Source organism: Corythoichthys intestinalis, chromosome 3 (genome assembly GCF_030265065.1).
Source record: "Corythoichthys intestinalis isolate RoL2023-P3 chromosome 3, ASM3026506v1, whole genome shotgun sequence".
NCBI lineage: Eukaryota > Metazoa > Chordata > Actinopteri > Syngnathiformes > Syngnathidae > Corythoichthys > Corythoichthys intestinalis.
In genome coordinates, this window is record NC_080397.1 from 66,318,022 (window position 1) to 66,341,891 (window position 23,870).

Sequence of the window (23,870 nt, forward strand, 5' to 3'; positions counted from 1 at the left end):
TGATACAAATAAACATTGTATTGTTCAGGCACGTCGCAGTGGAGAGCATTGGTTTGATGACCTCCCGCACACAGCCTACATTATTTTAAAAGGCGAGTTCTTCACATTCCCTTTATCTTCTCCTCCTAAAGCTCACAGGCCTCTGTTAACATGCAATTTTACAGGAATCAACCTGCTCGTGAAATCTAAGGCCTTTAAGTACACCATGTGTAAGTATGTGAGCATTTATAATGAGTTCATTCATACTGTGCACGTGCCTCACTTTGCTTTTTCACATGACAGATGTCGTTGTGGCTATTAATGGCGTTTGGATACTTGTGGAGACATACACTCTTAACAGTAAGTCACTTTTCTCGCAATGCCAATGCTTGAAATGAAATGAACCCTTTCAGGGACAGTTCTCACTTCAGTGGACATCTATTCAAATATCGTCATTAGCTTAAATAATTCACTGCCATTTAGGCATGTGCCGGTGTGAGATTTTGACGGTATGATCACCTTAAGCAAAAATACCGCAGTACCACGGTATTGAAATTATAGCACTCAATATGTGTTATTTTGAGATGTTTGGGTTTTAAAAAAAAAAAAAAAAAAACACCTTTTTTACATTGAACAGGATTTTCACAACATATTTGCAAATGGCGTACCGCACGCAGGCTATTTTTAGACCATGACGTCGCATCGTAAAGCGGAAGTAAAGCCGAAGTGGGACATTATAGACCCGCCCTCGCATAGACCCAACGTAATCCGGTAATCTTTCAAAAACAAACATGCCGATCACGCATTGCTTTTTTGGAACTTGTAGAAACGACTCTAGACATTACGACACATGAAGGATGTTTTCTTCATACTTTTTCGGAAACCAAAAACTCGAGAGGAAAAAATGTGAAGACCGAATCAACTTGCACGGACTTTAACACCAGCTCTGCGAATCCGTTCACGTTTCATATGCAGTAAACATTATGTTGGGTTGGCATGGTCTTTCAGAGGACAAAGAGGTAAGCCATTTTTATATTTTTAACTTATTTTTTTAGCGTAACGTTGTGCCGTACTGCTTCTGTCTGACACTGAATGACCTTAAAAGAATTACAATGGTATCTGACTGCCACTGTTACCGTTTCCGTTATATATATAAAAAAAAACAACTTTAGTAAGGGGGAAGTGTAAATAAATTATAGGATTAAGATGTGTTATCAATGAAAAAATGAAAAGTGTTCGTTGGCTGTCACTGAGTAGCATTTGCGATCGCTACACAAAGCTAACTAAATTACCCCCAAGAACGGTAAGAGACGCAGGACAACCAGAGGATATATAAGAAAGACAGAGCTGATGGTAAAGGATAACTTGTTGAAACAGGAGAATGTCATTGTCAGTCGTGTCGATATAAAAGCTAAAGCTATGCTTAGGTCGGCTGGTTTTTTCGTCTTTTACAGCCTTCAACACTAAAGCCATCTCTTTAACTGAACATTTTTAGGTTATGTTCTATCTTTGCCAGTGAATTTGGCACCAGGCACATCATTTTCAGAAAAAAATTGGTAGGTTTCACTCTGTAAACATCTCCTTCGTACACGATTTCCATTCATTTCCTATTAGGGACAAACGGTGGCTTGTCCTTATTTAGCAACAGTAGCTAATGTCATAAATATTAATGAGCGGAAGTGACGTGTTGCTTCAGTACGCCATTGGAACATAAACATGAATATAATGTTAAAATAAATATAAAAATAACAAAAAATAAATAACTGAACAGCCTCTCTCAACGCAGTTAGTCTCCTGAAAGAAAAAACACCACTGGCTGTATTATGAAAACATTATTTTGAACAGATGTTTACAACGACGAAAGACTTTACAAAAGTAGCCTAATGGTAGAGAGGAAACTAGTTAGCCGTAGTGGCATGCTAACTAGCTACGTTATCTGCCTCATTAACAAGCTTACATTCTAGTATTTGTTTAACCATCGCTAGACACACTAAACACGCTGGAGTGAACTCTCGTAGCTGGTGGAAAACGTTCATGACTGCGTTTACTTAACTTACCGTAATTTCTGGACTAGAAGGCCCACCTGACTATAAGCCGCCAGCCACCAAATTTGACATGAAAACGGCATTTGTTCATAGATAAGCCGCACTGGACTATAAGCCGCAGTTGTCCTCGTTGTGTTATGGGATATTTACACCAAAAGATATCAACTGGTAACACTTCATTTGACAATGGCATCATAAGACTGTCATGAAACCAAATGAACCACAATTAAGCTTTCAACCAATTTGGTGCAAAGCCTTATTGTTTTAAAAATCTTCATTTCGCCATCACTGCTCCCTTGGGGGAGACAGTCAACCTCTGCTGCCACCTACTGTCAACACTGTTGTCATCCAACATTCCTCCTAGCATGCATTGCGGCGCTACAGATGTAAAAACAATCAAAATTCATGTTCTGTGCTAATTATTTCTTCAGTTACTCTTCCAGTTGTTTCATTAATTGCTAGTTATGGTATTTAGTAACATTTTCTTGGATAGTGGTGCCATAACACTGTCATAATTTTTACATGACACTGTCTTAGGCATTATTGAATGCTTATAATAGATGTCGGTTAGTGTCATCCAGCAAATTATCTCACTTTTGAATGGACGTAAAAGATCTGAGCTGGACATAAATAGAGTTAGTGACATAATATGCAACATGACACATTTTGACATCTGTCATGATAATTCAGTAATGCCCATGATAGTGTTGTGTCATGTCACAATTATGACGTTCTTATGACATCTTATAATAATAATAATAATAATAATACATTTTATTTATAGAGCGCTTTTACCGGTGCTCAAAGGCGCTTTACAGTTGAGGGAAAAAAATAAATAAAACTCACACAACGTGAGCAGTACAAAACAATAGAGGAAAGAATTACACATTAAAAGCTAGTTTAAAAAGGTGAGTTTTTAACAATTTTTTGAATGTGGGAAGATCAGAACAGGTGCGGATGGTTTTAGGGAGTGCGTTCCAAAGTGAGGGGGCAGCAATGGAGAAGGCTCTGTCCCCCCAAGTACGGTGTGTTATTTGTGGGGGCAGTGCGAGAATGTTTCCATTAGATGAACGGAGGTGACGGGAGGGGGTGTGGGGACAGAGAAGGTCCGTGAGGTAAGGAGGAGCCAAGTTATTGAGTGCTTTGTATGTGAGAAGGATGATTTTGAAATTTATCCTGTGTGAGATGGGAAGCCAGTGCAGTTTGTGAAGGACGGGGGTAATGTGATTCCTGTAGGGGGTACGGGTGAGAAGGCGTGCAGCGGAGTTCTGGATATATTGTAGTTTATTGAGGAGTTTGGCTGGAGATCCGAAAAGAATGCTGTTACAATAATCGAGTCTGGAGGTGACGAATGCATGTATGAGGGTTTCTGCAGCAGAGTAGGTGAGGGAGGGGCGGAGGCGGGCTATGTTCTTAAGGTGGAAGAAGGCGGTTCTGGTGATGTGGTTGATGTGCTGATCGAATCTTAGTTTATTGTCGAAGATGATACCTAAGTTGCGGGAGTGTGTTGAGATAGGGAGGGTGTAGTTGTCGATGGTTATGATGCCGCAGTCTAACAAAGTGTTACCTATTAACCCAAATAAACCATGAAATAAGCCCCACTGGACTATAAGCGGCGGGAGGCCCCGGGGACGACCCAGGACACGCTGGAGAGACTATGTCTCTCGGCTGGCCTGGGAACGCCTTGGGATCCCGCCGGAGGAGCTGGTTGAAGTGGCTGGGGAGAGGGAAGTCTGGGCTTCCCTGTTAAAGCTGCTGCCCCCGCGACCCGACCCCGGAACAAGCGGAAGATAATGGATGGATGGATGGATGGACTATAAGCCGCAGGATTCAAAATGAGTGAAAAAAGTAGCGGCTTATAGTCCGAAAATTTGGGTAAATTTTGTGTAAAGTGATGGATGATGGTCACGTAAATGTGAAATCATGTTGGACTTGCTGCCTCCCCTGGCAACCACCTTCCGCAAGCATGTCGGGCCTCCTCTAATCCGCGCCCGTCTGTTTCTTTTCGGTAGCCGAAGTACTCCCATACACTTTCTTTTTTGAGTCACAGGGGGGTGCTCAGGTGTAGTTTCAGGACAACTTTTTAAGGAAATAAATTGTATATGATACGTTTAAAGAAATTTGACTTGAAATCTCTTCTGCAGGCAGTTTCTCCTGGTCAAGATTGGTGCCATGGAGTTACATTGTCTTTCTTACAAGTGAGCAGACTGCACAACCTCATCCACAGATGTGCAACTGAATCTTCTTCACATTAACTATAATCATTCTCTTGGCTGTCATCTCACTTGTTTGAATTTCTTTCTAACGCTTCTCATTCCACGTTCAGTTTATGGTGTGGAGGTGCTATTGAAAATATCCGGTTTGGGACCATTGGCTTATTTCAGTTCCGGATGGAATCTGTGAGTACTGGATGTACATTAAAGCAGGAGTGTGAATATTGATTTCAGTCTTCTTGTATGAGCATTTGGTTGTCCTCTTTGTGTCCAGCTTTGACTTCTCCGTTACCGTATTTGCCTTTCTGGGTCTGATCGCGCTGGCCTTCGACATGGAGCCTTTCTACTTTATCGTCGTGCTACGACCCCTTCAGCTGCTGAGGTGAACGTGCAGCTTTCTTTTTGACGTGTCGAGAGACCTTTCTGACTAATTTCACCTAATGCTTCCCTGCAGGTTGTTTAAAATCAAGAAGAGGTATCGCAATGTGTTGGATACCATGTTTGAGCTCCTCCCCAGGATGGCAAGTCTCGGTTTGACCTTGATCATCTTCTACTACTCCTTTGCAATTGTGGGCATGGAATTCTTCGCTGGTGCCGTCTACCCCAACTGCTGCAAGTAAGTCGGTGAACTTGTGTTGCTCTGGTCTTAAAGGAACAATACACCAAGAACTTTGGAAATGACAACAAAATAGCAATTTTTTTTCTGTGGAAAAATTATTCACACCTCATAAAACCCGTGTATGGGCGTGTGTGGTTACCATGGTAACCAGAGGCATACAACTAAATGGTTATCTCAAAAATATGAACCGCTGGTGTAAACTATGCTATTTATTGTTGATATTTGGTAGGTTAATGCAACTCAGAGAAACAAATGCTTTGAATGAGTATTTTTGAAAAATGCTATTTCCTGTTGCCATGACAACCATTAATGCCCAATCAGGATTCACATCAATATCTTAAAACTAAAGCACATAATTTCAAAATAACTCTTTGTGGAGCAAGTGACTATTTTTTGTCATTAAAAAAAAAAAAAACAAAGACTTCACTTTGACATGTGGACATCAAATTTCGGGTCAAGTAGGCCACAATATTTCATAGTTATATTACAGTATTACAGAAATTTTATATAATACAAGTGTGGCCTACATTAGCCAAAATGGATGTCCACATATGAGGACACCAGGTCTCAATTATACAGTGAGGAAAATAAGTATCTGAACACCCTGCGATTTTAAATCCCCACTTTGAAATGATGGGTAGATTTCAAATTTTAATGGCAGGTGCTTGTCCACAGTGAGAGACAATCTAAAAAAAATCCAGAAATCACAGTGTATGATTTTTTAACAACATATTTGTAATATGAAGCTGCAAATAAATATGTGAATACCTGTCTATTAGCTACAATTGTCGTCTCAAAGACCTGTTAGTCGCCTTGAGAAAGTCCAACGAATAAGTGGGGTGGAGGTGGACTTTTTGAGTCTAACTTTTTGACCTTTTTGATGCGGTTAGCTGCATTTAAACAGCTGTCCACCCTATACACCACAAAGAGCGATCCAAAGACACCAGAGACAGAATTATAGACCTCTACAAACCCTGTAGGGTTTCAGTGAGCCTAAAAATGGTGAGGAATCAGCCAAGAACTACACAGGCGGAGCTGGCCAATGACCTGAAAGGAGCTGGGAACACATTTCCAAGGTTACTGTTGGTAATACACAAAGACGTCATTGTTTAAAACCCTGCTTAAACCAGCACATCTGTTTTTAGTTTGCCAATGACCATTTGGATGATCCAGATAAGTCACGGGAGAAAGTCATGTAGTCATATGAGATCAAAATGGAAGATTTTGCTCTTAATTCCGCTCATAGTGTTTGGGGGAAGGAGATTGATGAGGACCATCCCAAGAACACCATCCCTACTGTGAAGCACAGGGGTGGTAGCATCATGCTTTGGGGTGTTTTTCTGCACATGGGACTGGAAGACTGCACGGTATTAAGGAGAGGATGACCAGGGCCATGTATAGACCCTACTCACATGATGTCACAACCACGCCTCCGCGCCATATTGTCAGTCTACTCGTCGTGTTGATGCATTACCGCTACATACATTCCTCCTATTATGGCGTGTTTTTCTGCTCTTTAACATTAATACTCAAAATGGTGAAGGCGTGTGTGGCGGTTGGTTGCAATAACAGAGAAGATAGATGGAGAGACTTGAAGTTCTACCGTATTCCGAGAGACCCGGAGAGGAAAGCGAGATGGACTGCTGCAATTCGACAAGAAAACTGCGCTCCGAACGATTACCACGGATTATGTAGTAGTCATTTTATATCTGGTAAGATGCATTTAATATATACCTGGAGGGTTTTGGGCTGACAACCACAATTAAGATCATTGCGAGGCTCATCGCCGACAACATACAGTTTCAAATTCAAGATGCTTATTTGTTCCACCATCATTATTTTTTTTAATAATATTTAGCTGGTAACAAGTGAAAGAAGTTAAACAGGTGTGTCCAAACCTTTTGCAAAGGGGGCCAGATTTGGTGTGGGGAAAATGCGGGGGGCGACCTTGGCTGATTTACATAGAACAATATATTTAAACAAATTTTAGCAAGCCCTTCTGTGTGTCACCTTTGCTTTATTATTTTTTTTAAATCATAATTTCAACAGTCTCGTCTTTGTGGCTTTCTCTTTCGACACTCGGACTCTTGGGAAATACTGCTACTGTGAAAAAATAAACTAGCTTCAAGTTGCTATAATTTCTCGCTGCGTATCTTTCCTGTAATGTTGTCGTACATGTCAGCGTGTCTTGTTTGATAATATTATTATCGCGTCACATCGAACTTTTTGAAAACAGAGACTGTCGCTTTGCAAATGAGGCAGACACAGTTGTTGCGTGTTTTATTGAAGAAATAGTCCAATATCCATCTATCCTTGAAGCGTCGGCCATCGCAGTCAACTTTTATTGTCATCATCATCATCAAAATCAAAATCATATTATTTTTTATTGTCGCTATTTTAGAAATCACACAGGGTAATGTTGCTTAGAGTGCTGCTCTTAAAAGTTTTTCAAGCTTTCGGGAGAATAGGCTGAGTTTCTGTGGACAAGATAGTTGTAGCTATCAGGGTAGCAATTGTCAGGCGAAGACAGCGGGTTGAAAAATATCGATTTAGGCATCAAATATGGATCTGGCGAATGGATAGACTGAAGCTTTTCTACATAACGCCTTTTATGCAACGCATCCAATGAGTTTACAGCGTCTGAAAGCACCGGGGCTTCCATGAATTGCTCTATGAACTGAACGACTAATTGAAGCCATTGAGAATAGGGCTAAACAGGGACGGACAATATGGCGGCCGGGTACAGCGACACGTCATTCTGTGACGTTGGTGAGTAGGGTCTATTGTCAGATTTGGGGGAATAAACTCTTTCCCCCAGTTAGAGCATTGAAAATCGGTTGTGAATGGGTGTTCCAACATGACAATGGCCCAAAGCAGACAGCCAGAATAACCAAGGAGGGGGTTCGTAAAAAGCATGTCAAGGTTCTTGCCAGTCTCCAGAACCTAAACCCTAAAGAAAATCTTTGGAGGAAGCTCAAACTCTGTGTTTCTCAGTGACAGTCCCGAAACCTGATTGATCTAGAGAAGATCGTTGTGGAGCAGTGGTGCAAAAGCCCTGCTGCAGAATGAAACGTTGGACTTCTGCAACTGCAATCAAAGGCTACTGTACCAAATATTAACATTGATTTTCTCAGGTGTTCAAATACTTATTTGCATGAGTATAATACAAATAAATTGTTAAAAAATCATATACTGTGATTTCTGGATTTTTTTTTTTAAGATTGTCTCCCGCAGTGAACAAGCACCTACCATGAAAATTTCAAACCCGCCCATCATTTCTAAGTGGGAGAACTCAAATACAGGGGTACCTCTACATACGATCGCATCGACACACGAACTTTTCGACATCCGACGTAAAATTTGACTCGCCATTTGTTTCTACATCCGACGACATGCTCGAAATACGACGACAATGGCAGCACCGCAGACGAATGCACGGCGGATTTTCTTGTGTGACAAATCAACACTCGTTTCAGAAAAGGTTGGTACAGGTGGTGAAACAAGGAAAAAGTTGATGCTTACCTTCTAAATGAAGATGCAAATGACAGAAAAATATGAACGTAGGGTGGGCATCCGTGAAATGGCTCAACAATACATCTCCACGGTCCTCCTCCGACCATCGTTCGCCAGTCTTTATAAGTTAAGCTGACAATTCTTATTGTGGTAACATCTCCAGAGAAATTGCCAACTTCGCCACGTTTTTATCATTTATTTCACAACTTATTCAAAACAAAAACACCTTCTGTCTGCCGCAATTGACGGTGTTCTCAAGAAAACATTCAAAGTGAAAGTGAAAGTCAAGCTCACCGGTCTGTCTCTGGCACGTCAGCCCCGCGGTGCGTTCAGGGTCAGCAAAAAACGTCGGCCACATTAGAACCCGATTCGTTACATTAATACAGGAATTATTATTATTATTATTATTTTTATTCCGATTTTGATTTATAATTTATTTGTTTTGCTATGTGTAATTGCCATTTGTAATAGTACCAGCAGTATTTTTTAAGGATTTAGTGAAGGTTTTTGGGCTGTGAAACGAATTAATGGAATTATAATGTATTCCTATGGGAAAATCCTGCTCGACATACGACCATTTCGACTTACAAACAAGGTCCTGGAACGGATTAACTTCGTATGTAGAGGTACCACTGTACTTATTTTCCTCGCTGTTATTAAAAATTTTATATGGACAGAATGGTGGTTTTGGTTGAATCGGTAGCACGTCTGTCTCACAGTAATGAGAACAAGGGTTCTATCCAGTTTTCATGTTCTGAAAAAAATGTGATATTGATGTCATTTTCAATGTTCTTGCTGTAAGAAATAATTATAACACACACTTTGATCCCCAGCACCAGCACGGTGGCTGACTCTTACAGGCAGGGCAACGTCACACATGGTAACAAAACCGTGCTGGAGGAAGGCTACTATTATCTCAACAACTTCAACAATATTCTCAGCAGTTTTGGTAAGAATTTTTTAAAATGTTGTGTTTACAGAGTCACCACACTTTTGTCATAGGAGTGTGACATCTTAGGCACTCCACGATTCGATTCGATTACGATTCAGGGTGCTACGATTCGATTTTTGAACGATGATCACGGTAGTAGCGATGATCGCAATTATCACGATTATCTCTGCATCGTACATTACTGATTAATAAAGTAGCCTAACAAATTTATGTCCATTATTTTATTTAAAATATCCTTATGATTCAACAGGAATGATGGAAACATGCCCATACAACAAAAAGCTGCCCTTAAGCTTTTTTATTCATCTATTTTTTACAAGAACGTGCAAAAACATTAACCTTTTTAAATGGAATACTTATTTCTCTCAACAATACAATAAAATTTACACTGGTGGATTGAATTCCACATTTTCTGGACACAAAGTGTCTTTAGAAATAAGACTTCTTTTAACCAATATACAGTGGGGCATATAAGTTTTTAGTCAACCACTAATTGTGCAAGTTCTCCCACTTGAAAATATTAGAGAGGCCTGTAATTGTCAACATGGGTAAAGCTCAACAATGAGAGACAGAATGAGAGAAAAAAACTGAAAATCACATTGTTTGATTTTTAAAGAATTTATTTGCAAATCATATGGGAAAATAAGTATTTGGTCAACACCAAAAGTTCATCGCAATACTTTGTTATGAACCCTTTGTTGGCACTAATGGAGGCCAAACGTTTTCTGTAACTCTTCACAAGCTTTTCACACACTGTTGCTAGTGTTTTGGCCCATTCCTCAATGCAGATCTCCTCTAGAGCAGAGTTTTTTTGGGGCTGTCATTGGGCAACATAGACTTTCAACTCCCTCCACAGATTTTCTATGGGTTTGAGATCTGGAGACTGGCTAGTCCACTCCAGGACCTTGAAATGCTTCTTACGAAGCCACTCCTTTTGTTGCCCCAGCTGTGTGTTTGGGATCATTATGCACGTCTCATCTTCAATGCCCTTGCTGATGGAAGGAGATTTTCACTCAAAATCTCTCGATACATGGCCCCATTCATTCTTTCCTTTACACAGATCAGTCGTCCTGGTCCCTTTGCAGAAAGACAGCCCCAAAGCATGATGTTTCCACCTCCATGCTTCAAAGTGGGTATGGTGTTCTTCGAATGCAATTCAGTATTCTTTCTCCTCCAAACACGAGAACCTGTGTTTCTACCAAAAAGTTCTATTTTGGTTTCATCTGACCATAACACATTCTCCCAGTCCTCTTCTGGATCATCCAAATGCTCTCTAGCGAACCGCAGACGGGCCTGGACGTGTACTTTCTTCAGCAGGGGGACACGTCTGGCAGTGCAGGATTTGAGTCCCTGGCGGCACATTGTGTTACTAGTAGTAGCCTTTGTTACTTGGGTCCCAGCTCTCTGTAGGTCATTCACTAGGTCCTCCCGTGTGGTTCTGGGATTTTTGCTCACCGTTCTTGTTATCATTTTGATGCCACGGGGTGAGATCTTGCATAGAACCCCAGCCTGAGGGAGATTATCAGTGGTCTTGTATGTCTTCCATTTTTTAATAATTGCTTCCACAGTTGATTTCTTTACACCGAGCATTTTACCTATTGCAGATTCAGTCTTCCCAGCCTGGTACAGGTCTACAATTTTGCCTCTGGTGTCCTTTGACAGCTCTTTGGTCTTGGCCATAGTGGAGTTTGGAGTGTGATCGACTGAGATTGTGGACAGGTGTCTTTTATACCGATAATGACTTAAAACAGAGGCCATTAATAGACCCAGTCACGTGACGTCACAGCCACGCCCCCGTGCCATGTTGTTCGTCTACTCATCATATTAACGCATTACCGCTTCGTAAATTCCTCCTATTGTGGCATGTTTTTCTGCTCATTAACATTAATAATCAAAATGGTGAAGGCGTGTGTGCCGGTCGGTTTCAAAAACAGAGAAGATAGATGCAGAGACTTGAAGTTTTACCGTATTCCGAGAGACCCGGAGAGGAGAGCGAGATGGACTGCTGCAATTCGACGAGAAAACTGGGTTCCAAACGACTACCACGGATTATGTAGTAGTCTTAAGATCATTGCGAGGCTAATCGCCGACAACATACAGTTTCAAATTCAAGATGCTTATTTGTTCCACCATCTTTATTTTTTGAATAATATTTAGCTGGTAACAAGTGAAAGAAGCTGGCCTCGTCTATGGATCATCGGTTAAACAGGGGTGTCCAAACGTTTTGCAAAGGGGGCCTGATTTGGTGTGATAAAAATGTGGGGGGCTACCTGGGCTGATTTACGTAGAACAATACATTTAAAGAAATTTTAGCAAGCCCTTCTGTGTGTCACATTTGCTTTATTATTATTTTTTTAATACATAATTTCAACAATCTCGCCTTTGTGGCGTTCTCTTTCGACCCTCGGGCTCTTGCGAAATACTGCTGCTGTGAAATTAAATTAACTTCAAGTTGCTTTAATTTCTCGTTGCGTATCTTCCGCGACTGTCTCTTTGCAAATGAGGCAGACACAGTTGTGTATTTTATTGAAGAAATAGTCCAATATACACCTATCCTTGACGCGTCGCAGTCACCTTTTTTTTTTTTTATTGTCGCCATTTTAGAAAATTGGAAGTAAAGGGTCACACGGGGTAATGTAATGTTGCTTAGAGTGCTGCGCTTAAAGTTTTTCAAACTTTTGTGAGAATAGGCTGATTTTGTGTGGACAAGATAGTTGTAGATATCAGGGTAGCAGATGTCAGGCATACACGGCGAAGACAGCGGGTCGAAAAATATCGATTTAGGCATCAAATATGGATCCGGCGAATGGATAGACTGAAGCTTTTCCACATAACGCCTTTTATGCAACGCATCTAATGAGTTTACAGCGTCAGATAAACACTAGGGCTTCCATGAATTGCTCTATAACTTGCACGACTAATTGAAAACAATGAGAATAGGTCTAAAAAATGATGGACAATATGGCGGCCGGATACAGCGACATGTCATTTTGTGACGTAGGTGATTAGCGTCTATAGAGGTAACGAGTGGAGCCTCATTAGACCTCATTAGAACAAGTTAGACCTCTTTGACAGCCAGAAATCTTGCTTGTTTGTAGGTGACCAAATACTTATTTTCCACTCTAATTTGGAAATGAATTCTTTAAAAATCAAACAATGAGATTTTGTTTTTTTTCACATTCTGTCTATCATGGTTGAGGTTTACCCATGTTGACAATTACAGGTAATCTTTTCAAGAAGTAGAACTTGCCCAATTGGTGGTTAATTACCGTATTTTTCGGACTACAAGTCGCTCCTGAGTATAAGTCGATCCAGCCATAAAATGCCCAACGAAGAGGAAAAAAAACATACAAGTCGCACCGGAGTATAAGTCGAATTTTTTGGGGAAATTTACTTGATAAAATCCAACACATAGAACAGACATGTCATCTTGAAAGGCAATTTAATATAAAAATACAATAGAGAACAACATGCTAAATAAATATACAGTGTACAGTGCATCAACAACAAAATGTGAATATACGATACGCTACGGCTCGGTCCTGGCAATACAGCGAACTCCCAAAAGACAATGCTGGACGTCCGTATAATTTGCTGAATCAATTTGGTCCTCGATAGAAAACAGGTTCGCATCAACGTAAATAAATGATAATTAGGTACTATTAGTAATAAGTAACAGGTTAGCATGCGTTCGCTATCATTAGCACATCGTTCAAACAACCACACAACTGGCTCTAAGTGTCCAATCGCGGGTGGAAAACACAACAACAACAGAAAAGATGATACACGCAGGCGTTGCCTCTGTAGAGATGATTTAAAAGCATAAACAATGAAAGTAGGTTCGCAGCCGTCTATTCTCTCTCGCTGTAACTCCCCCACTCACTCACTCAGAGCTACGTAGCTGTCCGTCTTCTTCTGGCGTGTGAGCACCCTTCTCCACGTAAACAAGTGCGAGTGCGCCTTCACGTGGGCGTGAAAGCGCCACAAACTAAATGCATCCATTTCAAGATAAAAAAGTCAATAATACAATTGAACATACACTACCAAAGTCAGAACGCGAACGTGGCCATAGCTATAAAGAGTTATTCAGATAACTATAGCATAAGAACATGCTAACAACTTTACAAAACCATCAGTGTCACTGCAAAACACCAAAATAACATGTGAAATTATATCATAATGTGTTAATAATTCCACACATAAGTCGCTCCTGAGTATAAGTCGAACCCCCAGCCAAAATATGAAAAAAAACGCGACTTATAGTCCGAAAAATACGGTAAATACTTATTTGCCCCACTGTATTTGTTGTCTTGCCACATAACTGTTCTATTGATATCTCTCAGCCCCTTAGTATTATAATACCCTTTCATGTGATGAATGTAATACAATTTTATTTTCGCCATTTTCAATCATACGCACATTTTTCCTATTACCTTTAGTGACTCTCTTCGAGCTGACTGTGGTCAACAACTGGTACATCACAATGGTGAGAAATTGATCACGTATCACTTCGCACATAGCGTCCACTTGACCACTGCCTCCTTTGTAGGAAGGTGTGACCTCCGAGACGAGCCACTGGAGCCGTCTCTACTTCATGACCTTCTACATCGTCACCATGGTCAGCCTTGACATCTTTAGTGTCACCAAACACCTTTCACTTTACTTTCTTGTCACTCGTAACATTGCTTTACCCCCCAGGTGGTTATGACCATCATTGTGGCCTTCATCTTGGATGCGTTTGTGTTCCGCATGAACTACAGCCGCAAGAACCGGGAAACCATAGAGAACCCAGGGGGTGAGAAGCTAGGTTTTTGTGTGCCATCACATTTGTCGGTCTTCCATTTGTTTAGTATAAATTAATATATTCAACTCATTTGCGACATGTGCATTCTAGATGAGAACGGAATCGTGTTTGAAGTAGAAGTGAGCCGAGCAGAAGCTCTGTCCACTTTAGAGTTATACAAGCAGATGTGTCCAGCGTCCCTCGGCTCGCTGGTGGCAGTCGTGCAAGTCATGGACCGCATTGGGGTAAACAACAAAAACATAGCCATTACATTTCCGTTCCTCAGTGAAGTTGGTCCCCCGTCAGCTGCAAATATGAAAATGATGTCAATCGTTTGTGCTGGTTGCGCTGCTATCATTTTAAAGATATTTATGTTGACATCACATTAGGGCTGCAGCGATCGAATATTTTAGTAATCGAGTAATCGACTGAAAATTCTATCGATTAATCGAGTAATCGGATGAAACAAATATATTTTTAGGTGAAGAGCAATTATAAATATACATGAGAAAACAAGACATTTAATCTAATCTTGAACCATTTTCAGTCAATCAATGTCTTTATTTTCAATGTATATTGTTGAAAACAGCCAACAATTACATCTCAGATGTAGCTAGAATTAAAAAAAAAGACTAATTGACTGCTTTCACTCAAAAAACCTTTAGATCTTATTAAAAAAAAAAAAAAAATTTAATATATATATATATATATGTATATGGCGGAAAACACAGACACGGCTGAAAAAACAGTTTCTGCTCTTGCACTCCTTTTTAAAAGAAACTGCTGTATTTTAAGACAAAACAACTGTTGTGCTTGACAGAACAATATGTCTATATGCTGCCATAGCAGATTCGTGGCGCATGAAGCCCCCAAACTATTTTCAATTTGTCCGTTTTACCATGAAAACCACCGTTTACAGACGTCGCGCAACCGCTTTTGTTTCAACCCAGCCATAAAACAAAAGTAATTAATCATATTTATTGTTCAAAATGTCTGTCATTTTTAGCTTAGAATCATTAATTGATGTCTAATATTTCGTTTAAAAAAAAAAACGATTTAAAAAAAATATTCACTCACATATTTTCAACTTTTAAACAATTTATGTCACAATGAAAAAAATGGCGTCTGTAAAAAAGTCACAGATATCTACCTCATAACTATCGCTTATTTGTATTTTTTTTGTTAATGTCGCATTTTCTCCGATATGTTAGATGATAAATAATCGAGCCAAACAAAAAAAAAAGAAGAAAAATAACGTTTAAAAGGGTAAATATATGAAAAAGAATATCTCGACCACTCCTTGATGTCTGCGATTTCCTTATCAGCACCCTTGTTATTTTACCATGTTTCACCCATAAAATCCCCCCAAAATCCAGCTGTGGCCATTCACAGCTGTGCCTTGACACTCAATGATACATGCTACATGGAATTTTTGGATCAAAACAAGGCGAGTAGGTTATAACATCTTGTTAAAGTCATGGCGTCTGTAATTTTGCTCTCGCGTGCTCTCGCCTCCAGATTGGGTTTTACTGTTTAAAAAAAATTTTTTTTTTCAAAATGCCCTCCTGCTCAAAATTTTTATTCCCCCCAAAAATTGAGATTTTAAGCTTTCCAATGATGTATCACACATGCATATCAGACAATTTTGAAAGTTGGCGAAACTGGGGGTCTCAGAGTGGAACTTCAAGTCACCCGAGTGTTTTCCGCCATATATATATATATATATATATATATATTAGGGCTGCAGCTATCGAATATTTTAGTAATCGAGTAATCGACTGAAAATTCTATCGATTAATCGAGTAATCGGATAAAAAAAATTTTTTTTTCTTTTTCTAGGTAAAGAGCAATTATAAATATAGATGACAAAAATACATTTAATCCAATATTGAACCATTTTCAGTTAATCAATGTAAGGCTAATATTTTAGTAGTCGATTAATCGATAGACTAGTTAGTTCGAATAATCGAGTAATCGGATAAGGAATATAAAAAATTAGAATACCTGAGCTGAACCTCAAACATTATAAATTTATCTTAAACAAATGAGAATCTATGTAAAACAAAAGAACAATTGGCTAACTTACATAGAAAAAGTCCACTAGCCTAAATGCTATAAAATGCTAAAGTTTTTTTTACAATGCTCTAAAAATTGGTTCAGACACATATTCCCACCCAAAAAAAAAAACGGCTAAAAATACCTATAAACTAGATTATAAATGCATTAAAAAAAACATTAGCTCAAACTAAAACTTAGCTTACGTTGGTCTTAACAGGGAGCAGTTGGATCCAGCCATGTGAAAAAAGGCGGACCAGACAGCAGTGTGTCCACCCTAATCAATAAAACTCAATGCAAACACTTTCAAAATAAACCATTACAATGCCACTTTAATTAAACGAATACTCGAGGCAACAAAATTTAATTCGAATATTTTTTTCTAATCGAATACTCGAGTTAATCGATTAATCGTTTCAGCACTAATATATATATATATATATATATATATATACTGGACTGTCTCAGAAAATTAGAATATTGTGTATTCTAATTTTATGAGACAGTCCTGTATGTTGGTGCTATCGTCAACTGGATGTACAGTATATATATATATATATATATATATATATATATATACAGGACTGTCTCATAAAATTAGAATACACAATATTCTAATTTTCTGAGACAGTCCAGTATATATATATATATACCTAAAATGCTGTTACGCTTGATAACACACATCACTTAAAAGTCATGATTTTTTTCCCACGTGTTTCAATTGAATTTTCTAGTTGTGTTTTAAAGCCATTTTTAAGTTCTAGTTAAGTTTTAAGTTAGTCTAAACTGTAAGTCCTGATAGGATTTTGAGTTTTTGCAATGTTCAAGATAAATGTATGATACAGGCTGTATTGGAGCACATTAGGGACCAGTGCTACTTGGTGTTTTATCCAGCAATGACTACTGAGCTAAAATTGATCGTTAGCATTATTGAGTTTTTATTTTACACCCTCATCACTCCACAACGCTGTTATGTTAAAGCCTGTATGTAAGACACGTTAGCCACGCATCGAAAGTGGTCATAATTATTAGAAACCTAGCCCTCGCAGGGCTAGCCAGAGGTTGCGCTAGACTTTTTCGTTGTCTGTCATTTTGACTGACAGGGTCATAAAAATCCGGTCATAATCTATTTTTACCCGTCACTTAAATTTTTCAAATGATAATAATGACATATTCAATAGCAGTGTTGGTCAAAAGCGGTGCGTTACTTACTTAACTCTGAATAAATTGAAGAAACTACCAGCCATGTTGTGTCTACTCTCTGCTCTGTTGATTTGTCATCCAAGACTCGGGGTGCGTTCAGATTTGAGAATAGCGCACGTACTTCTGACTCCAAGCTGTTTGTCCCTGCTCATTCAATTAGGCTACGTTCATACTACAGGTCTTAATGCACAAATCCGATTTTTTTTGTCATATCCGTTTTTTTGGCGTGCCCGTTCAGACTGCTTTTGTCCATTGAGACCATTCAAGTATTACGCATGCGCTCTAATTCGCTGTCCGACACGCGCCAGTGCGCAGAAGCATCAAAACAAATGACAAGTCATCCGTCATTCCAGGGATATCATATTTTGCTTTTCAAAGGGAAGAGACAAATAACAGACATAAATAATCCCCGTTTAAGCTTATATTCAGTTTATATGGATCGATAGCATGCATGATGCACGCACTGTCCGTCCATGTCACACTGGCAGTTTGCCCCGACTCTCCAACACGGGCTGCAGCCAGACCCCTCTCCCGACTCTCGGCCGTGTAGGAAATGTTGAAATATAGCTCACATAGAGCAGAGAGAAAACCGATCATTCTCATGCTTATCCTCAACCCATTTTTACTTTTTTTATGACTGTTGTCACGCCCGGCCCTTCCCCAAAAGCCGTGTTCACTGCAAGCTAGGCGCTAAGAACGCACAGCTGAAATCAGATTTGGGACACTGGACGGTACAGACCGCCGCGACAGTCTGGAAAAATGTGGCCCTGATCGGATTTGAACCACATACAAAAATGCCAATGTCACACCCCCGTACCGGTGCCCTATATTCGGCTTGGACTCCAGGAGACTCCGATGGCTGGATGGAGCCGTGGTGGCCATTATTCTTGCTTCATACTTTTATCCCATTGGCCCAATCGCCTGTCACTCAAACACACGGGAACTAGCGTTGAAGTTGAATCTTTGTGTCAAAATGATTCAATCGAAAAAAAGTGCCTTCAAAACTTTTTCCACTTCAAAAAAAAAAAAGTGTTCAAATTTTTTTCCATTTTGAAGTAAAAAGTTTTAAACTTTTTGCTTTTCAAAAAGAGTGACACTTCAATTAAAAAAATGTATATATTTAAAATAAAAAATATATTTTCAAAAAATATATATTTTTGCAAGTGATTTTTTTCTTTGATTAAAAATAGTTTTTTGATTAAAGCAACTTTTATTGTGATTGAATGATTTAGACACAAATGTCCTACCCCTAATATGGCTCAAACACAAAAAGGATTGCTTCAATCAAAGAAAACAGTTTGAATGAAAAATAAAATGTTCAAATGCGAATTTCTGAGTCTCAAATATTTTTTCACATTCAAACTTTTTTTTCTACGATTGAATTTTTTTAAATTTTTGATTGAAGTGATTTTTCTTTTGAAAATATAATATTTTTTGTATGAAGCAACTTATTTTTTGATTGACTAATAAAGACACAAATGTTCTAGCCAAAATGTGTTCCAAACGCAAAACTACATGACTTTAATAAAAAATGGTGTTTCAATCAAAAAAAACTTGACTTAAAATCCAAAAAAAAAAGAAAAAAAGTTTTCAAATATATTTTTTGAGTTTAAAATTCATTTTTGCATTCAAACACATTTATTTGATTGAAGTGACGTTTTCTTGGATTGAAAATATATATTATGATTGAGGCAACTTTTTATTTGATTGAAGCAACTTTTTTTTTTTTTGAATAATAAAGACACAAATCTACCTCCATATGACTGCCGAGCGGAAAAAAAAGCTGCCGAAAACCACGAAGAAGAAGCGCGTGTTTGTGCATTGCAACTTGATTACAACCATGGACACGGTGCGGCGGTGCTCAAAAGTTTGGCTTAACTTAACAAAAAAAACAAAATGACCAGTCAGCTCAGTGCAACATTTGCAACACAACTATATCATGCAAAGGTGATTGCATGACCAATCATACACAATCGGCTTCAAGGAATATAGACCCTACTCACCGACGTCACAGAATGACGTGTTGCTGTATCCGGCCGCTATATTGTCCGTTTCTGTTTAGCTCTATTCTCAATGGTTTCAATTAGTCGTTCAGTTTATAGAGCAATTCATGGAAGCCCCGGTGCTTTCAGATGCTGTAAACTCATTGGATGCGTTGCATAAAAGGCATTATGTGGAAAAGCTTCAGTCTATCCATTCGCCAGATCCATATTTGATGCCTAAATCGATATTTTTGGACCCGCTGTCTTCGCCCTTTCTGCCTGACATCTGCTACCCTGATATCTACAATTATCTTGTCCACACAAAATCAGCCTCTTCTCACGAAAGTTTGAAAAACTTTAAGAGCAGCACTCTAAGCAACATTACCCTGTGTGATTTCTAAAATAGCAAGAATCAAAAAAAAAAAAAAAGTTGACTGCGATGGCCGACGCTTCAAGGATAGGTGGATATTGGACTACTTCTTCAATAGACCCTACTCACGTGACGTCACAGCCACGCCCCCAGGCCATGCTGTCCGTCAACCCGACGTTGTAACACATTGCCGCTACATATATTGTGTATGATCATTATTGTTAATAATTAGTATTGTATTCATTACGAAAGCAGTGTATTACATTTATATTTAATGTTTTTCCTGTTAATTTAGATATACATTTGTACAGTATATGTTATGGACTACAAATAATATAAAATCAAATCAAAGGGAGTGTGTGATAGTTAATAGTTTGAGGTTGTTTGTGTGTTTTGCTTTTTTAGACAGTTTACAATATTATTAGCATGTTTTACTGTTTGAATGTCATTTCTGTTTGTTATTTATAATGTTTTGTGTTTATCATTTAATAAACAGGTCAGTTTCTTGTTACCAACCATTATGTGTTATTCCAACTCACCTAATTCAGCTGGCAAGTTGTTATCAAGACTACAAAAACCCTTTTCAACATGAGTCTGACAACTAAGTAAGGAGGCTAAATAACTTTAAATTAAACTTAAATACATGCTCAGAGAGGCCGGTATCGGTATTGGCCAGTATCGGTATCGGAAGTGCAAAAACCTGGATCGGGACATCCCTAATCAATACTGTTGTTTTTTACTTAAGAGGCATGGTCTATTGTTTTTAATTGTGATTTCTTAAGTATTTATGAATTTAAGAGTAAATATTTATCGCGTTTAAATGGGTGTACTTGATCTATTAATATATACTGTATTCTCACTGTTATTGTAAATGTTTTTAAAATATATGGGGGCGCAATAATATCGCATATCGCAATAATTTATGAGAATGATTATCGCACACTAAAATTTGTTATCGCGACAGGCCTAATGTCAATGCCCTGTAACACTAAGTGTTTTGTCAAAAATCACAGCCACACAAAAAAATTGGACGTGCATAGCTGTCACTGGCATGTACGTGAATGGCCAGCAAAAATGGCATATACCAACAACAAAAAAATGCCACATACCAAAAAAAAAAGCTACTAGTTTAAAGCGTTATTTCTGACTTTTTATGATAGATAAGTGCAATTTTTTTTTTTTTTTTGCCAGCTCGACTGTGCCCCAGTATTGTATTAGGTCTAGTGATGCCCCTGAACAATAGACACCATTTTTAGCCATTTTTAATTAAATAGGGTCTGATTGACCTCTAAAAGGGTTGTGAATATCTTAAAAATGATAGCAGCACAAATGTAGCACTAATGATTGACACCATTTTTATGTAAATTTGTGTGTGATGTAGGGTCAACTTCATGGAGGTCATTTTCATTCCTACTTTAAAAAAAAAAAAAAAAAAAAAAACTGCCTGTCCTTTTAATTTCAGAGCGAACAACACTCATCTTCTCTATTATACCAAGGGCGAAGGTCAAGGACAAAGTGTGACCTAAGCATGAAAATGTATGAGGAGGAGATGCAGGTAAGGATTAACACAACTAGGAGCATATTTTTGGCATTTTAGTCCGAGTCATCTGAATTTGAGGATCTGCAGATAGAGTCCTGATCCAAAACCTTGGAAATGAGTGGGTGAAAAAAATGAACAAAGCTATCCCAACTTAGCCATATAAAAATGTTATTAGTGCAGCAGTGGTTTCAACGAAGCAAAAAAAAACAAATCAGTTGTACACCACACAATGAGGTTGCAGGCAAATTACTAGTGCTTCAACGATTAATCGATTAACTCGAGTAGTGCTGCAACGATTAATCGATTAACTGGAGTATTCGATTAGAAAAAAAATATTCAAATTAAATTTTGTTGCTTCGAGTATTCGTTTAATTAAAGTGGCGTTGTAATGGTTTATTTTGAAAGTGTTTACATTTAGTTTTATTGATTACGGTGGATATACTGCCCTCTGGTCTGCCTCTTTTCACATGGCTTAATCCAACTGCTCCCTGTTAAGACCAACGTAAGCTAAGTTTTTGTTTGAGCTAATGTTTTTGATGCATTGATGATTCAGTTTATAGGTATATTTAGCCTTTTTTGTGGGAATATTTGTCCGAACCATTTGTTAAGAGCATTGTAAAAAAAAAAAAAAAACTTTAGCATTTTGTAGCATTTAACCTAGTGGACTTTTTCTGTGTAAGTTAGCCAACTAACTGTTGTATTTAGATCCTCATTTATTTCTTTTTCCAATGGACTAGGGTTAGGGTTTAGATCCTCATTTAAAAAAAAAAAAGTATACCGTTTCAGGCTCAGCTCGGGTATTTTAATTTGTCATATTCCTTATCCGATTACTCGATTATTCGAACTAACTAGTCCATCAATTAATCGACTACTAAAATATTCGCTAGCTGCTGCCCTAAACTCGAGTAATTTGTTTAGAAAAAAAGCTTCGAATCAAATTCTGCTGCTTCGATTATTCGTTTAACTCATTCACGCCCAGCCATTGTCAATGGAGCAAGGCCCTTCGCTTCCGGCCGTTTTACTGGATTTTGACTGATTTTGCAAGGCCCACAAAAACTTCAGTTCTACTTCTATTTAAACATGGTACCCACCAAAAGAAAGATTAGACTCCCTTCTTTCAGCAGAAAAAAAGTACATATCTTTTTCCATTCTTTAGAAATCAGCATTAGAAAATAGCTTAGTTTGAGCAGTTGAGCTTTTTATGAAAGCATACATTTCAAACATAACTTTCCCAAACATCTGAATGTTTTCCTTTTACAAAATAACAGAACCAACAAGACAAATAGTAGTGATGCATGATAATACACTATACACTATACTATAATACTGCTCCTTCCACCCGATAACCGATAATGTCACGCCGATAATTCTTTTCAAATATGTATGTAAAATTTTAAAGTATACAAAGATCAAATGTTACTGTGCCAAAATGTAATTTTGTGCTATTTTTTCCACATCAAATGTGAACAAGTAGTGAATTCCAACATCTAAACAATGGCATTGACATTGTGTAATGGTAAGCTTTTGGCAACAATTACTTAGAGAGTAAACACCCAAGTTGCAAAAAAATGCCTTTAAAACTAAGCCCTTCCTAACATATATCACATTACTACAGTGCAAAAACACCTCCTTAAAACTAGCAGAATTGGAAAAAACTGTTGATTGCGCATATTTGGAGGCTAAATCAAGTATATAATTATCGGATTGCATTATCGGTTGAATTTCGTTTTATCTGGATTATCTGTGTGACGTCATAATTGCCATTATCGGCCGATAATTATCGGTTACTGATATTATCGTGCACCTCTAACAAATAGAGCTTTTGATAGCAAAGTAACAATTTATTTACACATAACTAACTGAAAGATGACGCTATTGTGGCCGCGACAGCCAGTTAAACTTTTCCGTCATCGTTGCCTGTCTCAAAAAGATGAATTTTTTTGAGTCTCTGCGGGCTCTGCTCGCGAGCAGCACGGGCTCAACGTTACGCCAAGGTTTCTGACTTGATTTGTAGCTGTAAGTGACATTGTGTTAAGTTCCCTGCTTATCTTTGACCTTTCCTTTTTTGGCCCAAAAATGATCACCTCTGTCTTCTCCACATTTACCTGGAGAAAATTCTGGCACATCCATTCATTGATTTGATGATTGCATTTACTCAGGGAGACTAAGGGACTATAATCATGTGGGTACACAGAAATGTACAGTTGTGTGTCATCTGCATAGGCGTGATAGGGAGATGTCATACTGTTCCATTATCTGAGCTAACGGAAGCATATAGATGTTAAATAAGAGTGGTCCAAGAATTGACCCTTGAGGGACTCCACACGTGAATTTGGTTTGTTCTGACTGATAGTTTCCGATTGACACAAAGAAATCCCTATCATGTAAATAGGATGTGAACAACTGAAGAATAGTGTCAGTAAGCCCTACCCACTGTTCCAATCTGCTGAGTAGTATGTTGTGATCAACCGTGTCGAACGCGGCGCTGATATCCAATCGTAACAGAACAGATGATTTGCCTGCATCGGTATTTCGACGAATATCATTTAGGACTTTGATAAGCACGGTCTCGGTGCTGTGTTGTGGCCGAAATCCAGACTGAAATGAGTTAAAAAG

General features: G+C 38.5%; 1 protein-coding gene across 1 annotated transcript in view; it reads left to right on the forward strand.

Annotated features, from left to right (window-relative positions):
• The window catches only part of LOC130913575 (two pore channel protein 1-like), a 44,837-nt gene that overhangs the window by 17,895 nt on the left and 3,072 nt on the right, over positions 1–23,870 (forward strand). Inside the window, exons 14-26 of the mRNA XM_057832277.1 lie at positions 29–92; positions 165–209; positions 283–339; positions 4,169–4,222; positions 4,351–4,423; positions 4,512–4,619; positions 4,692–4,853; positions 9,203–9,318; positions 13,761–13,807; positions 13,871–13,939; positions 14,020–14,116; positions 14,216–14,349; positions 21,177–21,269. Coding sequence (XP_057688260.1) covers positions 29–92; positions 165–209; positions 283–339; positions 4,169–4,222; positions 4,351–4,423; positions 4,512–4,619; positions 4,692–4,853; positions 9,203–9,318; positions 13,761–13,807; positions 13,871–13,939; positions 14,020–14,116; positions 14,216–14,349; positions 21,177–21,269 — 1,119 coding nt within the window. The remainder of the gene's footprint in view (positions 1–28; positions 93–164; positions 210–282; positions 340–4,168; positions 4,223–4,350; positions 4,424–4,511; positions 4,620–4,691; positions 4,854–9,202; positions 9,319–13,760; positions 13,808–13,870; positions 13,940–14,019; positions 14,117–14,215; positions 14,350–21,176; positions 21,270–23,870) is intronic.